The 18,531-nt window shown below is 48.7% G+C and overlaps 2 protein-coding genes across 6 annotated transcripts in view; one reads left to right on the forward strand and one right to left on the reverse strand.

Annotated features, from left to right (window-relative positions):
- Window positions 1–222: 222 nt before the first annotated feature.
- MRAP (melanocortin 2 receptor accessory protein) lies at window positions 223–15,754 on the forward strand (the record flags this gene model as incomplete). Its single annotated transcript, XM_079921462.1, has 3 exons — window positions 223–328; window positions 13,135–13,261; window positions 15,481–15,754. The coding sequence occupies 3 exons, from the start codon at window positions 223–225 to the stop codon at window positions 15,752–15,754; spliced, it is 507 nt and encodes a 168-aa protein (XP_079777588.1).
- Window positions 15,755–17,473: 1,719 nt separating this feature from the next.
- Window positions 17,474–18,531, reverse strand: part of URB1 (URB1 ribosome biogenesis homolog) — a 65,088-nt gene continuing 64,030 nt past the window's right edge. For 2 of the 5 annotated variants that reach the window (XM_079921642.1, XM_079921643.1), the window contains exon 38: window positions 17,475–18,310. In XM_079921642.1, coding sequence (XP_079777768.1) covers window positions 18,129–18,310 — 182 coding nt within the window. In that variant the 3' untranslated portion in view covers window positions 17,475–18,128. Of the gene's footprint in view, window positions 18,311–18,531 lie in introns of all 5 variants that reach the window. The other 3 variants (XM_079921644.1, XM_079921641.1, XM_079921645.1) reach the window with 2 other exon arrangements.

An 18,531-nucleotide genomic window follows, 5' to 3' on the forward strand; every position in this document is an offset into this window, starting at 1 on the left:
GAGTTCCGTCAAGCAGGGCAGGATGGAACGCTCTGCTTGAACACTGAAGATGTCAGGCCCACCCCTCTGACCTTCCTCTGAGCCCAACGGCTCTGATAAGTGGGCAGGCCTTGAGCCTGGAGACCCACAGACACACTTGGATGATTTTACAGAAATCAGCCGGGCAACCTCCTGGTAGAGCTCTGAGCAGCTCCGGAGGGGCCATCTGCCAGCGCTGCGGGCATGGCCAACCGGACCAATGCCTCTGCCGCATACGACAGCTACGAATACTACCTGGACTACTTGGACCTCATTCCCGTGGATGAGAAGAAGCTGAAGGCCAGCAAACGTGAGTCCCAAAGTGGGAAAGCTGGCCAGGCAGAGGCTGGGAGTGAGTCCCGAACTGGGAAAGCTGGCCAGGCAGAGGCTGGGGGTGAGTCCCGAACTGGGAAAGCTGGCCAGGCAGAGGCTGGGGGTGAGTCCCGAACTGGGAAAGCTGGCCGGGCAGAGGCTGGGGGTTGGCCCAAATGACTTTTCTCCATTCACTTAAGAACTACAGCAGATGCCCACCGGGAAACCAGAACATGACTTGAGCTCGTGGATATAAGGGAATGGCGGGGGGTGGCGGGTGTACCTGTTATCTTCTGTAATAAGTTTGGAACTAACCTCCTGAGAAGCTAAGACACTTTGGGAGCAGAATCTACTGGTAAGATAGATTTCTTGATAGAGTTAGATTTGTCTGGGGTTCCAATAAGCTAGATGAGTTTCTTCAAATTGCAGATTTCACGTTTTCTGTTGTCTCTATACAGATGTGGGAGAGAGTTACTGTGTCCACTCCTAAGATGTGTGACTTACTAATTCTTATTAAAATACCCACCAGTGCTTCATCTTCACAGTCTCAGGAAGGACAACCAGACAAGTAAACATCCTTTTCCTCCTTGCCCCAGCCCAGCCTTTATCTCTTGCGTAACTTGGTACTTTGTCAGCGATCTCCTCTGATTATTCCAGCTAGTCAGTCAAGATAATGAGTTGACTGAGTGAATGAACATGAAAAACAAAACAAAACAAAAACAAAGTCTCAGTTTCAGGAGCCCATCCTCTCTGCCTATTCTGAAGTCCCTTGGGTTCCTTGGGATTTCACTACCATCACACACTATGTCCTTCAAAAAATGAACGGAGTCCTTCAAAGGAACCGGATGCTTCTCATATGAAAAGAAAAATAGTCTGTTACACACCAGCTCGAAACTGAAATTCACTCGGATAGTATCATTTAATAAAAGGAGGCAGATCCCTGGCAGGGCCCTTGGGGGAAGCCCTATAGAATGTCTGGTTAGGAAGTGTTCCTGTTTCCTGTTTCATTTACAACTTGCAGAAGCTGAGGACTTCTGTTTCATGTTTGCTGAGGACTTCCTGTATCCCTGGCACTGTAGCAAAACATTTGGGGGGGAAATGATTTGGCGTGTGTTTTCTGATACAAGGTATATAATCATGACATTAAAATGCAGATTTTTTTTTCACCTACGACTCACAATAAGGAAGACATATAGTAATAGGGAGAAAGTGGCAGATTTGAAATCAAAGCCCACATAAGTATATTATCAAAAGTTCAGAACTTCAGGATACATATTGATCTGGACAACATGTAGATCTGCATTCAGGAAAGACTTTTTAAAATTAACACGAATTAAATAAAATTCTGGCTCAGCTTCAGACACTCCTGTCCTTTCGTGTGCCAGACACCCCTCTCAGCCACCACCTGGGCTCCAAAGAGTCTCCCAGCTGCTTTGGGTGGGAGGACCGTTTGCAACTCTAGAATCTTAGAACACATGATCTCAGTCCTCTGCCCTTCCCCCCTTACCCACAAACAACTTCCATTTCTGACGAAAACGGCTGGTGTTCTCTAAATTGTGTATGAGGTTTGAGATGTTCTTTCTTGCACACTTGAACTAGAGTTGGAAGTTTACAACCTGGGGAGCTAGAAATGAGATCAAATAAGAAATTCCTCCTCAAACTCCCAAACCCAGTAAAGATTATCTCAGTGAGGAATCTCACCAGAGAGACAAGTCACCGCCTTACCACCCCCCAGACAAGCTAGATGTTGGGGGCTTTTGACTCCTACAGGGGGAAGCCAGTTGCTGGGTCATCTCTCCCATGAAGAGTAAACATCGATTGGTATTTTCATAGCAAGGATTCAAGTTATGCATCTTAGGGGACTGACAAAATAACTCTCCCATATCTGCATACAGACAATAGAAAACATGATATCTACAATGTGAAGAAACTCACCCAGCTTATTGGAACCCCACACAAATAAATTAAACTCTATCAAGAAATCCATCTTAAGGAAATTCCCTGGCGGTCCAGTGGTTAGGACTCGGTGCTTTCACTGCCGAGGGCGCCAGGTTCGATCCCTGGTCGGGGAACTAAGATCCCACAAGCCATGTGGTGGTGTGGCCAAAAATTATTTAACTAATTAAAAAAATAAAATAAGAAAAATTTTAAATCTCATTTATTTTTTTAAAAATCCACCTTAAAAGAATATTCTGTCTCAAAAGTATCCTAGTGTCTTAGAATGTGAACTCCAGATTTATTACAATGGATATCAGATACCATTTTATACCCAACCCCTAGATATCAGGAATCTTTGACACCCACAGGGAGAGGTGCTCCTTCTGGGATCCTTTATTCCTGTTTGCAGGTGGATTCCCAACCACTGCGCCACCAGGGAAGCCTTGACCACATTTTTAAAATATATTTTTTAAAGGTTGATATGCTCCTCAGTAAATGACTTCACTCTACCAGTCAGAAAAAAATCAGTGTTAACGTTTTGGTGCCTAGCCAATTAGGGTTGTTCTGTGTCCGTATCCTCATGTGCACACAGGCACATACACATGTGCATGCCTGGACATACACACACACCTACACACCCACATACAATTGCACTCCTACTTTGTGTGCTGTTTCGTAATGACTCCTGCCTGGAGCTGCTGAGGGGAAACTGAGAACTCCCTTGGGTGCCCTCTCTCCTCCCTGGGCCTGTCTGTAACTGTATGAGGCTGGGTCCAGTAGGTGCTCAGCAGAGCTCAGGTGGGGAGGACAGGCCACCGGGCTTGTGGGAAGTTGTGTTATCAGCTGGTGACAATGACTCCATTTTCTGGTCCCTTTGGAAAACATCAACCTACAAGCTTATCTCCTTCTGCCCCCTGGTTTCAGTCTCTCTCCATCTTCACTTCCATCTCCTCAATCTCTTCTTTCTCTTGCTGCCATACTGAGGGCAACCAACCTTCTAGGTTTGCCCAGGACTGTCCCATGGATGCATATTGAGAAACCCAGGCACATCGGATGGTCACCTTAATTCTCCTCTCCTTCCTCAAGCCCCACAAACATAGGAACAGGGCTGCCACTAACCCCCATGGTAGAGAAAAATTAGAAAACAGTCTCCTCCTTTGGGCACACAGCTAATCACAACCCATTCAGGTGGGGTCCCTTGAGCAGTGTGCAGCCTGTGTAACTGTTCACGGCGTCCCTGCATAGGAGGGACTCCAGGCTCAACCATGTGCCCTTTGCTCAGTTCCCTGCCCCTGCCCTCCCCAATAGGTCTAAGCCCCATTTTCCTCCTGGTAGTCCCTCTGAAATTAGGAACTGTCAATTTTGTTTTCAATCATTTCAAAGACATCCACTTCCGCACCAGAAACACTCCATACCTTTTCCCACCTTCTGGCCATTGCTCATGATTAATTCAACAATCAAAATTCTGTACTATCCATTACGCGTCAGACAGTTGCACTGGGAGCTGGAGGTATAAAAGCAAATGGATTAAATCCATGTCCTCGATTTTTTTTTTAACAACTTTTTTTTTTTTTTTTTTTTCCCGGTACGCAGGCCTCTCACTGTTGTGGCCTCTCCCATTGCGGAGCATAGGCTCCGGACGCACAGGCTCAGCGGCCATGGCTCACGGGCCCAGCCGCTCTGTGGCATGTGGGATCTTCCCGGACTGGGGCACAAACCCGTGTCCCCTGCGTCGGCAGGCGGACTCTCAACCACTGCACCACCAGGGAAGCCCAACAACTATTTTATTTTATTACCATGTTGATCTATTTTGTGATGATGTATTTCCAAGTAGGTTACAGACCTCATGACACTCCTCCACCAAATTTAGGAAACTATTAAAAGTTAGGACATCACAGTACATCTAAACTCTTCAACAATTATTTCTTAGTATCATCTAATCTCCGGTCTATATTCAAATTTTCCCAGTTCCCCCCAAATGTGCATGAGAGCTATTTTGTCCACTCCATGCTGATGAGCTGCGTCTGGTCCCTGGAGTCTCTCTTAGTCTAGACCAGACCCTTTTTGTAGATGACACTGGCTCGAGGAAGAGGTCAAGCAGGTTACTCTATTGATCCTCAACTGTCCCGTCAAGTGGGAGATACTGATCAGTAATAAACGTTTATTCAGTTAATGGTGTTAGGCTGGAGATTTGCAAAAGTTGCCCACAGAGCACAGGGAAGGACACCCCTGGGGAGAAGTAAGAGGTGAAGGAAGGCTTCTCAGGGAAGATGTGGCAAAGCTGAGTCCAAAAAATCGATTAGAATTTGCCTGCTACTCAGGGGGCTGGCGCAGGGTAGAGAACAGTTACACTCCTGTAGGTAAAAGATGTGTTTCCGGGACGGTGTTTTGGGAAGGGCGACAAAGGATGAGCTCCGGATCCCCGGGGCCCAGGTTCTTGCAGGCCAGCCTTGGAGGATCCCTGTAAACTGCAGGGAGTCATTTAAAATTGTAAGCAGGGAAGAGACAAGGGCCGATTTGCTTGCTAAGAAAATGGCTCTGGTGAACATATAAATGTGAGGGTCAGTAGGGTAGTGGTGACACGTGGGCAGGAAACAGCCATGTGCTGGGGCTGGAAGCATAAAGTTGAAAAGATCCCTACCCTTAGGAGTTCACAGTATAGGAGGGAGCGGCCGCATAAATGAACGAATGAGCGTGCTCCGGTGTTACAGCCATGGGAATAGAAGTATGTGAGGCTCAGAGAGGCCAAGTGACTTACTTAATGTCACGCAGCTGACTAGTCACAGAGCCACGACCTAAATTCCAGCTCTGATGCCTCAGGACTCTTCCCAGGACACTTTTCATGATCAGGGGGCAAATTCTCACCAGGATGTCAGATCCAGCAGAGCAGGAACCTTTGTCCACCTCTCTCTCTCTCTCTCTCTCTTTTTCTCCCCCACGAGCTCCTAAATAGTGCCTAGCACACAGTAGGCACACAATAGCTGTTTGCTGAATGAATGAATAAACTAATGTGAAGTAGGCTGCTCTTGCACACATTATTAATTTTTATGATGAATATTTGCACCAATTATCAATTTATTGCCTCTCAGCTCTGAATGCGCCCTTCAAAATAGGCTCTGTGATCAACGATGGAATTTTCTTTAAAGTGAGCACGTGTTAGGCTTTCTCAGGAGAGGGCTCTGGAGGGCACCGCTGGAGCACCGGGGCTGGGGGTTCAGCAGTGAGGGCGTGGGGACGTCTGGGGGAACTAGCCCCGGTCCCTGGCCCAGAACACCGTCTCCCTGAGATCTTGCAGCCTCCGTGTGGCAATAACCTCTCTGCAGCCATGTAGACAAAGAAACCAAAGCCCCCGGGCAACCTGTGGTCGGTGGGGGAGGTGCCACAACTCCTCCGTCTTCCTCTCTTCCCCCTCAACACCCCCACCCACCCACCAGGCCTCCAGAGGGCTCTCCATGGTTTGTCCAACAGCTCCAGGCAAACTCAGGCCTGGCTGAATGACCCAACCCCTCTGCCACCCAGTGGCCAAACCACATCTCCTCCAGGGAGGTCTGAACCCCTTCCAAGTTTGTCCTTCCTGGGTGTTATAGGCTGAATTGTGTCCCCCGGCCCCCCACCAAATTCTTATGTTGAGGTTCTAACTCCCAGTACCCCAGAAGGTGACAGTATTTGGAGATAAGACCTTTACAGAGGTGATTAAGTTAAAATGAGGTCATTAGGCTGGGCCGTAATCCAGAGCGACTGGTGTCCTTGTAAGAAGAGATTAGAACACAGACACACACAGGGGGATGACCATGAGAGGACCCAGTGAAAGACAGGCCAAGGAGAGAGGCCCCAGAAGAAACCGACCCTGCTGACACTTTGGTCTTGGACCTCCAACCTCCGGAACTGTGAGAAAATTAATGTCTGTAGTTTAAGTTACCCCAGACATGGTACTTCGTTACAGCAGCCTGTATTAGTCCTTTCAGTCTGCTATAACAAAGTACTATAGACTGGGTGGATTATAAACAAAATAAATTTATTTCCCACAGATCTGCAGGCTGGAAAGTATGCAACAGACACATAGGGAATGCCCTGGGTTGTCCCCATGGACTCGAGGGCAGGGCACCCTCTCCTACAAGATGAGGGTCTTGGGGGACTCCTAATACTATCTACTGTCTCTAAAGAAAATTCCTCAGAGCTAAACATCACCAAGTCAGATTTTAAGTAGTCAAGCCCTGTCTTGGTCTCCTTGGGCTGCTATAACAAAATATCACAGGCTGGGTGGCTTCAATAACAGATATTTATTTCTCACAGTTCTGGAGGCTGGAAGTCCAAGATCAATGTGGCAGTAGATTCTCTGTCTGGTGAGCACTTGCTTCCTGGCTTGTAGATGGCCACCTTCTCTTTGTCTGCTCACAAGGCTTTTCCTTGGTGCACATGGTGAAAGAGTGTACGTGTGTCTCTTTCTCTTCTTATGAGGTCACTAATCCTAATGAGGGCTTCACCCTCATGACCTCATCTAACTCTAATTACCTCTCAAAGGCCCCACGTCCAAAAATCATCGCACTGGGGATTAGGGCTTCCACATATGAATGGTGGGTAGGAGACACAAACATTTAGTCTACAGTGGCACCTTTGTCTTGGCCATCAGCTGAAGCAGACAGAGAGAATTCACTATGCACATCCTGTCTCCTAGATATATTTCAAATCAGATCTGGCTGTGTATGCTATTTTGAACCCTGCTCTTACTGACCTCACAGTATTTTCTTTTCCCATGTTGTTAAATATTCTTTCACAAAAATTTTGCAAATAGCTGCATGGTGTTCTAGAAATATGTATCTTTGAGCATATAGAATGTTTCCAGAATTTTGCTCTTATAAGCAGTGGCCTTGGGGAGAGAACTTCTTCCACTGTTGTGTGTTAAGTAAAGATGTCTCGCCTATTTCTGTCCTTAGTATTTGAATTCAAAAACGTTCACTAAAAAAGAAAAAGCCTAAAAAATGCAAAAGCAGCAATGTCCCTCATCCAATCTCTGTGCTCCCGTTATCACTGTGTCACTTTTGTTTTCTGTGATGATCAGCAAAAGGCAGCATTGGGCAGTCTCAGGGATGCTCTGTTACTTGGCTTCGAAGGTACAGTAAGGTAAGCGTGAGTCCAGGTGAGGGTGCAGAGGTCAACCACAGCAAGCAGGTGACCTCCTTTACTGACAAATGTGACTTTCTCTCCCTGCCAGTTCCTCTGGGCTGGATCGCCAACCCAGTCAAACAAATCAGAAGGCATCATATCCCAGGTCTGCGCATCAAAGACAGAAAGATGCTGGGAATGCTTTGGGCAAAGAGGCAAAGCTCTCGCTCAGATCGTCTCACTAGAAGGTCACCTAGGGCAGCTGGTAGACATGGTGAAGTCCAGGCTGGGTTCAACTCCTGTGTCAAGTAGAGAAGACAAAAATAGAAGACAAAATCCCCGAGCTCATGTGTTAACCTAACAAGCAGGAAGGATTTTAAGATTTTTGTGTTCATGCCCAGACAGTGCAATTTATTCCATCATGGTTGGGCAGATAATTGGAAACGTCTAGGGATTTAGATATACTTTTATGAGCATTGAGTGCTGACTTGAAGGCTGTGGGTTGCCCTTTCCCAGGATGGCTTAAAATCTGGTGTGATTCTGTTACAGGGACGTCACAAGGATTGTTACCCTTGTGATTTTTCAGACGTGGCTTCTGTTTCACGGAAAGGTTAAGAATCTTCCCAACACTGTCAGAAAGGTGGAAAATGCAAATCTGTTTCCTGAGACCCTGCCTGAACAGACTGATGACACGTTTGATCTTCTATTTGTTCCCTTTTCAGCGGCTAAGCTTAGGAGAAAAAAACAGTCCCATATTCCAGTCTTATAGCAACCATACAGATTATTTTAATACCATGAGTCTCCAGATACTACTCAAGTACTCCCTTGCAGGGAGGAGTGGGATGAGTTGATTTTCCTTGGGTAGTGTCTGGCTTTACGGCTGTATTATTTACCTCTCAGGTCAATATGTCTTCTTCCTTTAATTAGAGGTTAGGAAGAATTCGTCATGGCCCATATTGACTTCTGCTGATGCACTTCTTCTGGCAGCTTCAATAATAAGGCAGTCTGGTAAGCTGGGATGAAGTGAGAGAGTGGCATGGACATATAGACATCACCAAATGTAAAATAGGTAGCTAGTGGGAAGCAGCCTCATAGCAGAGGGAGATCAGCTCGGAGCTTTGTGACCACCATATAGAGGGGTGGGATAGGGAGGGTGGGAGGGAGACGCAAGAGGGAGGAGATATGGGGATATATGAATATGTATAGCTGATTCACTTTGTTATACAGCAGAAACTAACACACCATTGTAAAGCAATTATACTCCAATAAAGGTGTTAAAAAGTAAATAATAATAAGGCAGTCTATTCATCTGCTTCTCTGACAGCTAGGAGAGGAAAAACACACCACTAACCAATCTCTTCTGAACACAATGCATAGACTTCAGGGTAAAGATTGAACAAAGGACCTCTATATAACTCTTCTCTTTTGGTCGGAGGGATGAAGTTCAGGTTACAACTTTAATTATGATGTTTAAGTCTTCAGCAAATGGTCAGTTCCATGGACGTGACGTAAGCAGTGAAAGTGATTTTTAAACAAAGATATGAGTATGTTTACCTTGGAACAAATTTCCCATCTAGCTAGCCCCATGTGGAGCTGCCAAACTTGAATGAGTCTGTCATTGCTCAAAAACTGCTTGGAACTCTTACTTTGGAAATGACTTTGGTGGCCATGACACATTCTATGAAATGTCCACAGAGATAAATTATGTATGTCTTTGGAGAGTGGATTTGCTTCTGAGAAATAGTTAAGAATCACCCAGAAACCAATCAGGTGAATGGACTTAAGCTGATTGATACCAGCTGGGTGTCAAAAATAAAATATCTCATAAAGTAGCAAAATTGGTGTGTGTGTGTGTATGTGTCCTTCAAGGTAATTGCAAAAGAAGAATTTATAAATGTTTGATCATCGTATGTATTTTAGGAAAATTTAGATGACTGTGGAAGAGAGCAGATGATTATTTTGAAGGTCCGCATTCATTTGGATTTGTCAGTTTTGATATGTTCATTTAAAAAGTCAATTTTTTTACAGATTCAATAGAGAAAATTGGTTAAATTAACAGAGTTCCAGATAAAACAGATGTTGATTTCTCTTTCATGTACAAGTTTGAAGGATGGGATGGTATGTCAGCTCCATGAAATCTTCAAGAAGTAGCTTTGTTCTAGCTCATATCTGCCATCCCTGCCATCCAAGCCTGGCTCTAGCCATCACATCCATGTTCTGGGCAACAAAATGGAGTAAGGGCATAAGAAGGGACATGGGTTTTAGAAATCCAGCCATCTCTGCAGAAGGACTCCTAGAACCGGCTTGTAACAGCTCCACTCACATCTCATTGGCCAGAACCTTGTCTCATGACCCTACTAACTGAAAGGGAGGCTGGGAAATGTAGTCTTCATGCCAGGAAGCCATGTGACCTGCTAAAGGAGGGGTTCTATTACTATGGAAGCATGTGAAAGCAAACATTAGGATTGACAGCCAGCAGTCTATGCTACAATTACCTTCACTCATAGCTTACATTTTAGTGAGCTTGAAGGATACTGTGATATTAGTTGCCACAAAGCCCTCGTAACTGAAATAATATTAGTTCTATTTATACATTGGTTCACGACCATTAAACAAGGAATTGTGCCATGTACATTGCATATACATATTATTTTATTTAATTTGCCTAACAGCCAAAAAACACATACTATTATCCCCATTTAACAGATAAGGAGTTTATCTGTTAATAAATTTAGAGATGTAAAAAAGATTGCCTGAGATCCAACAGCTAGGAAATGACCAAGTCAGAATTTGTTAGCCTCCAGAGCCTAGGCCCTTAACCCCGTCATTATTCCCCAAGAAGGGAAAAACCTTGGGGTTAATTTTATTCTAGGGCCTTGGAGAAGAGGGAAGGGAAGGGGAGTTTTCCGTGGCTGGACCAGTTTCATTGTCAAGCCAGCCTGGTGCTCCTTGTTGTAAAGACAAGCCCATGGATGTTTAAACATTTCCAACACTGGGGAATGACAGCTCTCACCCTTGGTACAAAACGTTCTCTCAAGCACTTAGGCTGAACCTTCAGGAAGAAGAGGAAAAAACCCTATTTTCTTGGTTGTGTTTTTCAACAAAACACGATGAAATAGAATGTAGTACAGGAAACAGCTAGTGGCTACTGTTCGCCTTTTGGTCTGGCGAAATGAAAATTTCACTTCTCTGAAGACGCTGTGTTCTGGGAGCGGTAACATCTCATTTCCTGCTCAGCGTCTGGAGATAATGACCAAGGGCTGGGACAGAGAGCGTGAGCCTGGGGGAGGGGAGCCTGGGAGAGGGGAGGGGGCGTCTCAACTGCTCAGCTTTGGGGGCTGTTTTCTTAGAGGCTCTGACGGAACTTACGTAGGTGCCAAAGACCTCAAATCCTGCATTACTTTTATGAAAGTAAAAGAGCGTTAGCGTCTGCAGAAATCTGAAACTTCCTCATACAATAAAAATCCCAAACCATATTTTCTGAAAACATACATACTCTTATACTTTGAGGGTTATACAATAAATTGGGACTCTTTGGGACAGAGTTGAACCGAAGCAGGTATTGTGGAATAATACACAGTGAGCAGGCAAGGAACACTAAGAAAGTCAGAGGCTTCTTTTTTTTTTTTGCGGTACGCGGGCCTCTCACTGCTGTGGCCTCTCCCGTTGCGGAGCGCAGGCTCCGGACGCGCAGGCTCAGCGGCCATGGCTCATGGGCCCAGCCGCTCCGCGGCATGTGGGATCTTCCCGGACCGGGGCACGAACCCGTGTCCCCTGCATCGGCAGGCGGACTCTCAACCACTGCGCCACCAGGGAAGCCCCAGAGGCTTCTTTTGATTGACGTATACACACTACTGTATATGAAATAGATAACTAATAAGAACCTACCGTACAGCACAGGAAACTCTCTACTCAATACTCTGTAATGGCCTATATGGGAAAAGAATCTAAAAAAAAGAGTGGATATATGTATACGTATAACTGATTCACTTTGTTGTATACCTGAAACTAACACAACATTGTAAATCAACTATACTCCAATAAAAATTTTTTTTAAAAAGTCCTTAAGCTTAAGACGGATGGCAACAACCTCATTTCCTGTTTCCCAGGAGCCCATAGGGCCCCTACAACAGTCTGTTGCTCTAGGGCACCCCCATCGGTTTCTCAGGTCAGGGACAGAAAGCAGAGAGGATGTGAGAGTCAGCCTGGGGGGCTTTGCTGTCCTTGCAAAGCTTTGCTGTCCTTGTCCTCTCTTCAGTGTGAGTGCCGAGTTGCTGATGCATTACTAGGTGGTGGAGGTCCAGGATTCTTTTTGCAGATACTGCATCTGTTCCTTATTACCTGTTTTCGACACTTTTAGGACCTAAAATCGACTCTTTCAAAGTCTCAGTTTCTCCCTCTACCTGTCTTGGATCATAGAGGGCAGTGGTAACGGTCTTTACTAAATTACTATTATTTACCCCACAAATGACTCATAGATCTCTAATCCTCCATTCAGTTATTTGTTCATTTGTTCACCCATTTATAAACATCTTTTCATTTGAATCCATCACAAGAACATCTTTTGTTTGAACAGAACCCAACAGAAGGCAGGGCACGGCTGGCACAGGCAGTGCAGCAGGAGTGCCGAGGATGCTGGGGGAGAGATGCAGCATCCTGAAGGGGGTCAGCGATTTCTGGTGGGCAGGTTGGCACCCTCTGAATCCTTAACAGCCCCCAGCAAAGCCTGGCTCCTGTACGTGCTTAATACACGCCTGTTGATTACTATCCTTCAGTGGCTTCCTTTGGTCACACATGTAGGTGCCTAGCATATCCTGGTCTGGGGCATCTTGTCCTGGGGGCATGAGTGTGTCTGGGAGAAGATACTTGCAGACACTAATTATGAGCCTGGTCCTCTGTGCCCAGAGCCAAAGACAACCCCCAGGAGAAACTATACCCCTGCAGTTCCCTAGCAACTTGCCGAAAGTTCCAGACCCAGAGTCTCAGAGAAAGGAACCTCCTGACCTGCCAGGATCTACCCAGGGCCCAGAAGAGACTAAGCATCTTTCCCATTTTCCCTGCGTCCTTTCACCTCCGGCCACAGATACAGCCAGAGTAGTGGCTGCAGTAGTGCTCTTTCCTCCTGCCACTGCCCCGCAGCTGGGCCTGTCCCTCGGAAAGAAAGGGACCGGCTCTTCCCACCTCTAGCAGGCTGGCCGTGGCAGGCCTCGGGTGACAACTCCACAGCGGGAAGGGCCTGGCCCTTCCTGCGGCAGGCTGGCACAGTTGCCTAGCGCACATCTTTTTTTCTAAGTCTCTGATCTTGGGGTCTTTGAAGCTGTCCCTAACCAGGCTGGTAGGGGCTGCAGCCCTCACAGGGGAGGGGAGGCCGTCTTGCCACGAGAAGTTGCTCACAGCTCTTTCTTCTCCCTCCCGAGAGGAAGGGAGGAGGGGAAATCCATTCTCTGATCATCAGTAGCAGCTGAAAAAGCAAACCCATGAGGTGTCACCCAACTTCATTTACTGTTTTTTCCCCTCAATAAGCCCCCTAAACTCACCCAGAGGCCCGTGGCCCTGGGAAAAACGCCAGGTCCCTGCTGCTGCCCGTTTCCTTCCCAAGGTTATCATTAATGGAAAAATCTGCCCCCGTACCTCCACCCCCCATCACAGCCGAGAAGACTTAGCCCCAGAGCCCCATCCCCACAGCACATGGGGGCCCTCGCTTCCCGGCCGTGGGCCCTGTGACATCACACTGACGTGGAGACACGTGTCTGCCTCCCACAGATTCGATCGTCATCGCCTTCTGGGTGAGCCTGGCAGCTTTCGTGGTCTTCCTGTTCCTGCTGCTTCTGTCCATGTCCTGGCCAGCCTCCCCGCAGACGAGGAAAGTAAGGACAGGCGGAGGTATGTGGTAAGTGGCCACGTGCGGGGCTAAATAGGGGGTACCCGTATGTCCCCGGTGGAATATTATTTGGCCATAAAAAGGAATAAAGCCCTGATTCATGCCACAACGTGGATGACCCCTGGAAACACTGTGCTACGTGAAAGAGGTGAGGCACTGAAGACCACACGTGGTGTGATTCCCTGGACGTGAAATGTCTAGAAGAGGCAAACCCACAGACAGGAAGCAGATTAGCGGTTGCCCAGGGCTGGGAGAAGGCAGAGTAAGCGGGGCGGACTGCTAAGGGGCACAGGGTTTCTCTGGGGCACGAGGTAACTATTCCAACATAGATTGTGGTGATGGTCGCACAACTCAGGGAACGTACTAAAGACCATTGAATTATAAACTTTAAACGGGTGAACTCTGTGGTGTGTAGACCATAACTCAGTTAGGCTGTTGCAGACCATGAAGCGGAAGTTAAACTGGAGGCACAATCCATGCGTTCCAAGTAGCAACTAGAGCCGAGCTCGTTGTATGTTAATTCTCCTGTGCTACGCAATTGGCCTCCCGCATCCAACTTTCCCTTCCAGCTGAATCCGCCCAACACAGCCACCGCCATCCCAAGGACAATGCTTACAAGGGGCCCTATACCCCCTCTCTCCCTGCCACAGCTCATGGGACCAGGGGTGGGCAACCAACCCGGAGAGGGCTGGTCCAGGGCTGGCCACTGCCCCTAGAAACATATGGCCTGGCGGGGGAGCTGGGGCCATGAGGCACTCAGGGGGCCAGAGGAAGACGGTGGCTGGGTACCATGATGGACCAAGAACTCCTGGGATGTGGGAACCGTGAGTCAGCACAGGCAGCTGGGAGCAGGGAGAGGTGGGCAGAGCTGCTCTGAGAGGAGGGGAAGAGGAGCCTCCAAGCCCCTGAAAGAATCAGAGGGCAGCCCCCCTGCCTGATGGGGTCCCCCTGCCAGTTCCCCGAGGGCCTGCGGATCTGCAGATTCACAGACCTGCCTGGGGGGCCTCTGTCTCTCCTACCCCCTCGTCCACCCGCCCTGTCCATAGTGTCTCATGCACCGGGTCTACACACACCAGGTCATTCTGGTTCCCTTGGTCACATGTGGGAGGCGGGGACCAGCTTTCGAGCAATGAAGAAATCCATTCTTTCAGTTTTCAGAACTCACGTTGAAGCTAAGCAGATTTTTACCCCCAAGAGATCCCCGAGGGACAAACTAATGAAATTGACTTTCTTTTCTACTCTTCTGCGGTGACTTGGAGCAAGCCCTGTGCTAGGGACAGTTTGCGAGGATACTCAGCTAGCTCCCAGCGGAAGCTTCCGCAGCCTGGTGGGCACAGGGGTTTTGCGCATCTTCTGGGCTACAGTTTTACCACAGGGCAAAATAATGACGCTCTTTGTCCTGACTGGCCGCATACCTTACTACAGAAAATGCTCTCCAGGAACTTTGTGACAAGGAATGCTCAGGACTGCCAAATAGATCCTTAGTTAGACTTAGGAAAGAGAATGCTGAGCTGCTTCCCAAAGAGTCGTTCTTTCCATGATGGAAAAAAAAAAAAGACTGTGCTAGCATCATTTGAGTCATCTGGAAGGAGGGCTTAGCTCCCTCGTGCTCCCTTCCTGGCCTTCTTCATTCACGTTCCAATTATAACCACATTTGAACTAGTTCTCTAGCTTAGACAGCTATCGGTACATGGCCTCATCTCATCCTGATACCCACAAGGCAGTTATCATCCCACTTCACTAATGAAACTAAAGGCAGGCGGGATGTGTCCTGTGCCCCCAGCACCTCGAGTGCAGGAGGGTCCATCCAGGGAGGATGGATTTCTGGCTCAGATACAAGTTGGCATGAGGTACGGACACGAGATGAGCTACACTCAAACACGTGGATGGACGGAAGGTCAACCTCCCCCCCTCCCATCCCCCCACCCCTGCCTCCACCAGCTGTGAATCTGTGACATGAGGTCACAGGGAAAGCCCCAAGGTCAGGGTCACCATCGAGCACTTCCTCTTCTCTTCCATTTCTCCACTGTGGTAGCCTTGGTGAGCCAGGCTGAGCCCCCCACCCCAGCCCTGGGCCTGCTTCCCCGGCAGAGGGGCTCTCGCCCTGTGACTCTCCCCTGCAGGCTTTGGCCAGGCAGGAGGGTGCAGCAGGGAGTCCCCTCCCCAACCCGGGGAAGGACAGTTCTCTGGGCAGCTTGGACACTTCCTTCCCTCTGCTCTGTCCGCAGGAGCAATGCCCAGCACCACCCAACGTGCCCCTGGAGTCTCGGCCTCAACCTCCCCTTCTGTGTCTGGAAGCAACCCCAGCACCACGGGGCCCCCCAGGGGACTCCGCTGCCTCTACCGAGCTCAGTCGAGGAACCAGGTGGCAGAGCATCGGGCCCCGTCCAGCAGCTGCAGCAGGAGAGTCCCTCCACCTCGGCCCCCTTCCACCCGCCCCAGGGCCACCCTGCTCGCCTCTGGGAGCTGGCCCTCGATGGGGACCCGCACGGCACCAGCTGATGTCAGGAACTTCAAGCCCAGTGAGCCTCCCCTGCAGACAGAACCTCCCGATGGTAGAACCAACAACCCAAACCAGGGCCATTGCTGAGTGAGCCGGGGAACTCAAACCAACCTGGACACACACGTGCCCTCTGAAAGCCTGGTTACAGGTAGCACGGTGTGCAACTAGGTCAAGAATGACTGTACAAGGGGGCGCGTGTATGCATTTACCCAAGGCTGGCAACAGCCCATCTGGCCGAGGGAGGAGGCCCCAAATATTGCTCGTTTCCTTTAGTGCACTTAACCTACCTATTTACTGCTCATGCTGCTTTGGGAAGGATAGAAAAGTAAAATATGTATGAATTAAGATTAAAAACTATTCACTGATCTCTACCATGTCACTTCATAGTTTCCGCTATTACTTCTGCAATGTTTTTTTTATCAACTCTGAGTTCGCTGGCTGATCTGCACTTTCTTTAGGACGCCCAGGGAGTGCCTGCCAGGTCCCCCTCCATCCCCCGCTGACACCCACTGTCACTAAGACGGGGCAGTGTGTGCCCGGCCAGACTCGCTGACTGTGGTCAGGGGACCTGAGCCACACCTCCGACCTCCCCAAGGCCTTTCACAGACAGAGCCCAGGGCGGCGTCTCCCCGGACAGGGCAGTCGGGCGCAGCAGGCAAGGCTTAAGCCCGAGTGGCAGGAGGATCCCGTGCTGTGTGACTTCGTGTGACGTCTGATCCGAGACCCCCGATGGACCTAGTTCTCTAGTGCCCGACAGCCTGCCCCTGGCAGGGTGCCAGCACCATACCACAAAGCCCATACACCTCACCCCCCCTCCATCCCAGGTGACTGAAAAATAATCCTGTAAGGTGAGGGCCAGGCCTGGCCTCGCCAGCACGGGGGACAGCGGGTTAGAAGGGAAGATGGGGGAAGGGAGACTGATGGGCTCCAGAGATGCAGAAAGAGGGCAGAAAGGACCACACGGGCTTTCCAACTTGAATCTAAACATAGGATTCTGGCTTCACGACATTCTAAGAATATTGCTGTGGGTGTTTTGCAGGCGAGGGAATAGGGGAGGTAAATGCTCCTTGTCTTCTAGACGATGAGCCCCACTGTGGGAAGGGGACAAATGCCCAGAAGCATTACTCTTGTCTTGGTAAAAATCTTAAGTCATTAAAAAAACCAGAAAAGGGCTTCCCTGGTGGCGCAGTGGTTGAGAGTCCGCCTGCCGATGCAGGGGACACGGGTTCGTGCCCCGGTCCGGGAAGATCCCACATGCCACGGAGCGGCTGGGCCCGTGAGCCATGGCCGCTGAGCCTGCGCGTCCGGAGCCTGTGCTCCGCAACGGGAGAGGCCACAACAGTGAGAGGCCCGTGTACCGCAAAAACAAACAAACAAACCTGAAAAGAGTCTAAACAACACTGGAAGGAGACAAAAGTGTAAATGTTTAAGCTGAAACCAAGCCATTGCCAGTGCAATAAACATCATATGGGCAAATAAACGGCCACCTCCCAGGCGGCAGACAGGGAAGGCGTGCGCTGACGCGGCACGAGGGCCCAGCAGACCCCTGGGCACCTACCTGGGTGTGCAGGAGGGTACATGCAGAGCTTTCAATGATCAGGACCAAGTTTTATCTGGGAAACCATGAAACTTCATAGTCAACGTTCGTCAGCTACAGTATCAGTTAATGTAGGAATCTTACACGTCAAATCCTGACCTCTGAAATGCAGGTCTCTGTAGAATAAAAAGAGCCTGTGATCACATCAATTAAACAAAACACAAAAACCTAACAAAAATAGACGTTTATTAACAAGTTATAAAATTCTAAATCCCCCTTTGAAGCAGAATTTTTAAAAAGATAGGCTGTCTTTCCAAAGCAGAAGTCCAAACAATTCCATACTTTCAGCATTTAGTGTAACATCCTTTTTATTTACTAAAATAACTTATCACAACACTGGCAGGGCTTATTTATTCAGAAAGTTCCACAAAGCTTTGTGTTAAAGCCTTAAGGCAAACTTTACACGTCTCTCTCCTTGCTCTTCTGCCTGATATATCTCTGGACACTGCGGCTTTAAAGTCCATGAATCCCTTACGCACTCAGAAGCGCCACCTCGATTTGTGGTATTTCTTTGAGGAACAATGAGTCCCTAAGAGGAAGGGTCTTCGCTGACTGGGGCTCACGGCCCAAAGGTCCCCAAGCCCACTGTAACCCTGACCGCTTCGCACACACGGTCCCTTGAGCTTATTATTTATCGGTCAGTTAAATGAAGCCAACTTTTCCCGTCAGGACACCTGGTCAACATTCAGAGCTTGTCATCTCGCAGGCCTTCCATGGAAACCCTTGACTCAACCTGACTCCTAGAGCCTGGAGCCGGAAGCGCCAGCCGCAGGGGGTTAAGTGTCAGGGATCGCGGCCGCGATGTCCTTGCAGAGCCTGACGACGGCCTCCTCGTCACCACCTTCCACGTCCTCCGAGGCGTCGAGGACCATCCGGACGTGGGTCAAGAGCGTGTCTGGCCGCTGGGCCCCCAGCCAGACGTCCTTAATGTACAGAGACACCAGGAACGCAGCAGTGGCTGAGGAAAGGGACAAGCCCATTAGAACGCAATCCGGTCAGTCGGAAAACAAGTCACCCGCCCACACGCACAGGGGCCCGGGGCTGTGCGAAGCCCCAGACGGCAGTCAGCGCGCACTGCCATAAATTAATTCCACCTTTGCTTGACTAAGTCAACCTTTCTTGTTCATTTTAAAATTATCTTTTCATGCGATGAATGAATGTGTGTGAAACGTAAAAAAA

Source organism: Stenella coeruleoalba, assembly GCF_951394435.1.
Source record: "Stenella coeruleoalba genome assembly, chromosome: 5".
Lineage (NCBI taxonomy): Eukaryota > Metazoa > Chordata > Mammalia > Artiodactyla > Delphinidae > Stenella > Stenella coeruleoalba.